General features: G+C 36.5%; 1 protein-coding gene across 3 annotated transcripts in view; it reads left to right on the top strand.

Annotated features, from left to right (window-relative positions):
• The first annotated feature begins 1869 nt into the window (after positions 1-1869).
• Positions 1870-7646, top strand: part of LOC117941830 (vascular endothelial zinc finger 1-like) — a 39168-nt gene continuing 33391 nt past the window's right edge. For all 3 annotated transcript variants that reach the window (XM_034866999.1, XM_034866998.1, XM_034866997.1), the window contains exon 1: positions 1870-2088. In XM_034866999.1, the coding sequence (XP_034722890.1) occupies positions 2056-2088 (33 nt within the window). In that variant the 5' untranslated portion in view covers positions 1870-2055. The remainder of the gene's footprint in view (positions 2089-7646) is intronic.

Here is a 7646-nt window from a genome sequence, read left to right as displayed (position 1 = left end):
GGTTTTTAATTTTGTGTCACATTCTGGAGAGGTTTTGATAATTAAAATAATATGGTATCTAAAACAACACATACAATCACACTTGAAGGGAAACATATTATTACATATGTTTAATGTAAAGATAGAAATGGATGTAATATTGTTAATCTTTTTATTTTTTAGGGAAGTTTCATATTCATGAATCAAAATTTTTAAATTCAAGAACATGCTTTAAACTGTTCCAAATTGAAATTGACATATTTTGAGTCTCTTAAATTAGTAACAAATAGGAAAGCTATAACTATATCTGATATACACTCCAAAAATTTTAATTAAGAACATCTGTTGTCAATATCATCAACAAGGTTTGTAAATCTGTCACATTTTTATTTATATTTTTATCTTCATTATTTATTTTGTTCACTTCATGGATCTATTTATATTGTATTTAATACCTTTGTTACCAGATCTTATATTTTATAAGTTGCAATCTCTTTCTTTATAATTTTTATCTATTGAGCTGTGATGGCTGAATGTTTGTAAATTTCTCTTTAAATAAAAATTTTAAAAATAGTGGAGACAAGGAAACAGTGAAGCATGTATTAGTGCAGTGCAGGAAGTACTCACATCAAAGGAAGAAAATGTTCAGGGAACTGGGAGCAACTAGAGAAACAGTTTTTAGATAACACTCTTCATTGAATTTGGATGGTTGAAAAAACTGGAGCACCTGTGAAATATTGGAGTATATAAAAAAGATATAGACAATCATTATTAAATAAGTGTAAATAGTGATTAGAGAACAGAGGAGGGCAGCAATACGCCATAGTTGCGTCTAGCCTGACGGAATTAACAACAAGTAGTGACAAACTTGACAGAGGAAACAGAACTTGACCTTTAGCTGTTGAAATGATCACAATGTTAAGTTGCTGTTTCCCAAACGTCTCTGCAGACACACTTTCAAATGAAGCTGTCTATCTGACAGCAGCTCTACTCTGCTTTGTTCATTGTTCTTGTTGATTGTGTATTATTTCACCCCCGCTAACTTTACCTGTATAGGCCTACCTATATATTAACTATACTCCCTTTCCTCAACGGTAGTGCCTGAAGTTAGCTCTTTTGCACGTTTAAAGATGAAACTTATATTTCTCAACTTTTTACTCATTAATCACTAAATGGACAGTAGCCCATGGAACAGACAGTTTAAATATTTCTTAAAACAGATAGAGCTCATAACGAGATAATGTTATTCTCCAGTGGTGGAGTGCAACATAGCAATTTACTCAAGTACTGTACTCAACAAATTTGAGGTAAGCCTAGTTGTACTTTTTTGAGTTTTTCTTTTTCATGCCACTTTCTACTTCTACTCCACTACATCTCAGAGAAATATTGTACTTTTACTTCACTACCTAATCTGACAGCTTTAATTACTAGCTAAGATTTTTGCACACAAAACACATGTTTTTCATAAAATATGTTGTATTATATGTTAAACTACTCAACAATTTCTAGGCCTACAGCTGAAATGATTAACTGATTAAACACTTACTTAATTGACAGAACTATTTTGATCGTTTCCAGTTTCTAAAATGTGAGGATTTGTCTGCAATGAGTAGGCTACTTTTACTTTTAATAGCCTACTTGAAGTAGCCCAACGTTTTCAATGCATGACTTTTACAATATAGTATTTCTTTGGTATTTATAAATGTATTCAAGTAAAGGATCTGAGTACTGCTTCCACCACTTTTGATCTCGTATTTTTGTTTAATTAATAACAAATGTTTTAATATGATTTGAAGACGTGCCTAACGTAACGTCTGTTATTATATCTGTATCGAAAGAGCAATACGTTTTTTATCGTGAAACAGTATTTTTGTTACCGCAATGCCTTTCGGAAGGGGGCTGTAATGAAACTACAAATATTTGAAATTAGGTGTCTAATAAAAATCCAAATGCCCCAAAAAAGTCCACTGGACTTGGTTCAGCCCTACGGCTTACAGGAAGTTGTAGCTACCATGGTTAGCTGCTTTGTTGTAGGTTCCTTGTAGGTTTCCTGCAGCTTTTAGCTTAAGTGTTGCAATGGAACCGAGCTGGAGTACGTTTTTATTCCAAGTAAGTGGGACAGTACATCAGTAGTCTGAGAAACCGCACACGCGTTATTGAAATGACGTAAACGTTGATAGCCAAATATTTGTTATCACTTTCTGAAATGAATTAGTGAGCCAAGCAAAACAAAGGTAGCGTTAGCCTGCTATCTAGCTTCACTGTGTGGTGTGCTATTGCTAACCATTTTTCTGTCGAACCCGAGACCTCCGGCTGTGTCTGATTCCAAACGGAGAGTCATCAAGGCCGCCTCCGTGGTGTTGGTTAAATGCTCTAAACTAGCTAGCTATGTGTCGTGTCATACTGCGACGTTTGTCTCAAGTTGCACCATGGAGGCACTTTATAGTGCCATTGCTGTTGATGGGCGCGCGTTGGCAAATTAGCTAGTGCTCGAGCTAGTGCATTTCAGTATGCTAAGCTAATTGGCTGATGTGTAAGCTAACCCGGGTACCTTTATCGTTTACACCACATCAATCCTCGCCACAGTGCAGATAGCGATACTCTGTAGACGGGGATTTATTGTGAGTTCCAACTGAATTCTGTTGTTTCAAGCGAGGCAACACAATTAGTTTTTATAACGTTGACGGTACACCAGACACTCGTCGGTTAACGAGAAGCTAACAGAAGGCTAACACTGTAAATTGGAGGGTACCAAGCACGCGGACAGCAACGACTAAACCACTCTAAAAACGCCAAACCGTTTTCTTTTACTACAAATCTGTAGCCATGGATTGAAAAACAAGAATGCAAATAACGTCAACCTTCATTCACCATTAACATGACCGTTCTTTACGCAAGCCCCATGTAAACTTTAACGTATAATGTGGTCTTTTGTTTAGAAAAACTGATATTACAGCATGTGAAACTTGTTTTAAGACGTTTTCTAAATTATGGCCAGGCACTCTTTAGTTTGACAAAGATGACAAGTCGTTTTAACATTCAATCGAACAAACTCTTATCTTTCATTACATGTTAGATGTCATAATAGACATCCGTTTCTCTTAGTCAAAATTATATTGTCACTTGTCAGAATGGTAACTACAGATATCCACATTAACATTCTTATTAGTAGAAATTGTTTTCAAGATGTCTACCACTTTGAGATGTTTACCACTCTACCACAAAAATGTATTATATAGACTGCATATTTATGGAACGTGATGGTAATTCAATTCTTCCTAGTCAAAAAAAACATTTTAGATATTATATTCTTCCTATCCACAATTGTCATTTCAGATAACCAGAACGTGATTTGTCCTAGGACAATTGACATTACTTTTGTTATTAGTGTGTATTGTTTTTTTATTTCAGATATGTAATTTTTCCTATCCATAATCAACATTCTAGATATCTGTATTACAGTTCTTAGTAAGAACTTTAATTTCAGATATAGTCTCCAATTTAATTGTTACTAGTCATAATTTTAATTTAAGAACAACAATGAACAATGAATATCCAGTCCAGCTATTAAATGTTAAAAATGGGTGGGTAAATGACGCTGTGTAAAGTAATCTAGAAGTGGAAAAAGTATTTAAAACACGGGTGCTAATTAGTTAATACAAAACTATGCGTGGAGTTACTAAAGTAGCTTTACCTCAAATATATCTGAATTCTGTCAGTAAAGGCTTTAATTGTCATTTGTGTTAATAGTTTTGATTACGTTGCAGTTGTATGACCGCAGTCAGTTACAAAGCTGGTTCTGCTTAATGAAAAAGTAAAACTTTTTAAATCTATGGCACATTAGAGACTTGGAAAATCCAACTCTATCTTTTACCAACTGAACAGAAAATGCATTGCCAAATTTTTTTACATAATTTTACTGCCAAAGAATTTAATAATGTGATTACAGCATGTAACAGTTAGGTTACAGTTCCCTGAAAGCCAAACATCTTAATGGGAACAATAGTTTACCCTTCTTTGTGCCGTGCTTTTTGGAATTTGTTGGTTTCCTCTTTCCTCAAGTTTTGCATACAGTCTTGTAGCTTTGACAGGACCTGACACCTTGGACTATTGGTACTAATATACTTGGGATTAACGGGCTGGATATATATATATATATATATATATATATATATATATATATATATATACGTTTCATGTGTTCTCTGCCAGTGCTTCCTTTGCCAACAGTGCACCAGATTGATGCGTTAAACTTTAAAACATACATTTTCTTCTCGGGGAGCATACCCCTGTACCACCCTAGATGGTCAGGTGCCTGCTGTCTTCTCTTTTTTTTTTCCTCCTTACTGCAAGACATGGGTTCAATGCCCCCTCTTTGTTGTTGTTTTACCTCACATAAAAAAATATTTTTTCTATAAATTCGTGCATGAAAAAATATTACAATGCCGGAATTAAAGTATTTCACTGAGAACCTCCCCAAAATTCAAGGTTTTAGTGAAAGAGGCATTACTGCTCTCCCTTTGCAGTTCCTCCAGCCTTTATAGGTTGAGGTACCTTCTTCAACTTGTGTGGGAAGAATGCATCATAAACTGCATGGTAATGTGTTAGTATTGTGGAGTTAACAAAGTATTTCTGTTCATAAGAGGTGTGAATGTTAACTGATCTTTGGATTTATTGCGATTATGTCTTTGATTCGATATCTCAGTGCATCAAAATGCGTCAAACATTTTTCTATTAAAGCCATATACAATATTATAGACTATGCATTAAGATTCTGTGTAATTCACTATAATACAGTTTTCTGTATTACTTCATTATGGTTGTGTTTTTATCCAAAAATACACGTAGTAAGACATAAACATCTTTTTTTTTAACAAAGTCTGAACATAGCAAACAACACACTCACTCTTTATAGCTTTTCAAGCTTAAAAAACAAAACCCTTTGCCTTAGGCCTACATTAAATTGTAAACAGACCACCTGCGTAAGGTCAATGGGAAGTTAACAATCAAATGTAAATAAGTGTACATTCATAGAATATTTTATTTTTATATAATTTTTCAGAACTATTATTGCTTTTATTTTGAAGGTGGCTTTTTTTGTGCAAAAGTATTTAGCTTCTTCTCTGGTTGCAAGTCGGAATCGAAAAAAAAGAAGTACACTGTGTCGGATGCTTGGATATATTATGAGGGTCAGACCCATGTGTCTGCGAGAGATGTTAGCATGGACGTAAATAAGCTGTTCTCCTAAAAATGTCAGCTCATGGGAAGTAAAAAGAGGTCGAGACAGATTGCAGAGTTTGTAACCAAACATGGACTTCTAAGTATTGCTTTACTGAAGTCAAAAGTATAGCAGTGTGCTTAGTTTGCGGAGAACAGACCGCTCTGAAAAGATTAGAATTTGAATCACCACTACAATATTAAACACACAGAGAAATATAACAATTTTACTGATGCAGAACGGCACGGACATCTGAAGCTCTGCTAGTTAAGCTGCAAAAGCAACAAAGCTTTTTTACCAAGCGTCAAGACCAGCTTTGTGATATCCCACAAAATCGGCAAGAATGGTAAGATATTTTCTAAAGGGGAGTTTATTAGAAAGTGTTTGGTGTCTTTGCTGCGCTAATATATCAGAGAAACAAAGCGGCGTTTGAGAACGTGCGGCTTTCCAGGTAGTGCATTCTGTTTTGATATGCTTCCTGAGATAAAATTAATATTGAGCAGAATTGAGTTTAGCCTAACTCCGCAACATTACCTGTTTCCATGGGGCCCCTTGGGAAAATGCATTGCCTACCCTTGGTCTAGATCAGGGGTTCTCAACCTTTTGCAAGCTGGGCCCCCCCAAAGCTGGTTCATTGCAGTTGGGGCCCTAGTGCCCTACGCCCCCCACACTACGAACGATAGATAGATAGATAGATAGATAGATAGATAGATAGGCTATTATTTTTAGGCCCACATTATTATTATTATTATTAATATTATTATCATCAGTAGCGGTAGGTATGCCTATAATCATTACTAGGCTATTTTTATAATTGGCAGTAGTACCAGACTTCTAATGTGAGCTTGCAGATATTATTATTAGTAGTAGTATTATTATTAGTATTATTATGAGTAGTATTAGGCCTATCATCATTACTAGGCTATTGCTATATATTTTTATGAGGTTACATGCTTTATTGTTGTTGTTGTTGTTGTTGTTGTTATTATTATTATTATTATTATTATCAGTAGGCCTATTATCATTACTAGGCTATTGCTATAATTGGGAATTGGCACCAGACCTCTGATATTAATTTATGCTTTATTATTGTTATTATCACTAGGTCTAATAGTAGGCATCATCTGCATTTTTTAAAGAAGCCTGCAGGTTGGTGATATTAATGTGAGACCTGAGCCTGCTTTGCCTTGCAAAGATCCTCAATTCTTGGCTCAATGTTCGATAAACATAGCCTCAAATCATTCTTGATTTGTGCACGATTACGGTATTTAGTTTTGAGTGCAGTCATTTTTGAGAATCCTGCCTCACACAAATATGTTGACGCAAAAGGAAGGAGCATCTTCAAGGCGACGAGTTCAGCGTATTCCTGCATCAATGATGCCCAGAATGACGAAAGAGGGCAGGAGCTGAAGAGTTCCTTCAGTCGACTGTCACTCTTCAGCTCAATAAGCTGTTCCTGCATATCAATTGATAGCTCGTTTGCTGTGCACACAAACGGATCTCGAACCCACGCAAAAGATCGATGATCCTCTTTAAAGTACGTCGCAAATTGTTTTCTCATTGCTGACAGGTGCTCAGACGCTGAAAATCTGGGGACATTTTCAGCTCAGAAGCGTATTAATGTTTTTACTTTTGTAAAACTTAAAACGGGGATACAAGACCTAGAGCTGTTCTCATTGGGGGCTGAGCCCCCCCCCCCCCCCCCCCCCCCCCCCCCCCCCCCCCCCCCAAGGACTGCTCCTAGACCCGGCCCCTGCTGCTACTTCTTACTCCACTCCACTACACCTCAGAGGGGAATGTGTCAAAATAGAAAGTCTCAATATTTCATAATGTTGTAATGTTTACTGAACTACCGACATATTTTGCTTTATTGCTCAACGCTTGTTTCTGCAACAGCTCCTTGAGAATCAGATACAATGAAAACTATTGAGGACATATTTTCCTTTGACATCGATCCAGTATTAAACGAGATCGCTGCAGTCGGCAGCAGAGAAACAAGCTGCAGCGTGAGTTAATAGGATAATTGTCCAGCTTGTATTTACGTTCACAAAAGTGCTCGTTTTGCTGCTAACAGACTCAGATTAATATTCTAAGTATCTGACAACATTATGGAAAGCATTTCTAGGGACCTTTCTGTTGAAGATTAAGATCCTTTTTAAAACTTAAAAGTCCGCGAAATTGCGTTCACCACACCCACCAGACTGCATGTAAATAATCAGTGATTTTAGCATCGTAAAACATGGCTTCTAAAACATCTCTGAGCAGCGCTGGCTGCCTTCAGCCTGCGGGCGTAGGGTGCGACCATCGGCTGCGTTTTGTCAGTATTTTCTTTCTTTTATTCCAATTTCTGGTCTGTCAGTCACAGTGAAAACCGGGGACATTTCCGGGGACAGTTCGCCAAAATCGTGTGTGTGTGTGTGTGTGTGTGTGTGTGTGTGTGTGTGTGTGT

The sequence above is a fragment of the Etheostoma cragini genome, chromosome 3, assembly GCF_013103735.1.
Source record: "Etheostoma cragini isolate CJK2018 chromosome 3, CSU_Ecrag_1.0, whole genome shotgun sequence".
NCBI classification, from domain to species: domain Eukaryota; kingdom Metazoa; phylum Chordata; class Actinopteri; order Perciformes; family Percidae; genus Etheostoma; species Etheostoma cragini.
The sequence above is the reverse complement of the archived record's forward strand: the minus strand, read 5'-3'. Positions and strand labels throughout refer to the sequence as shown.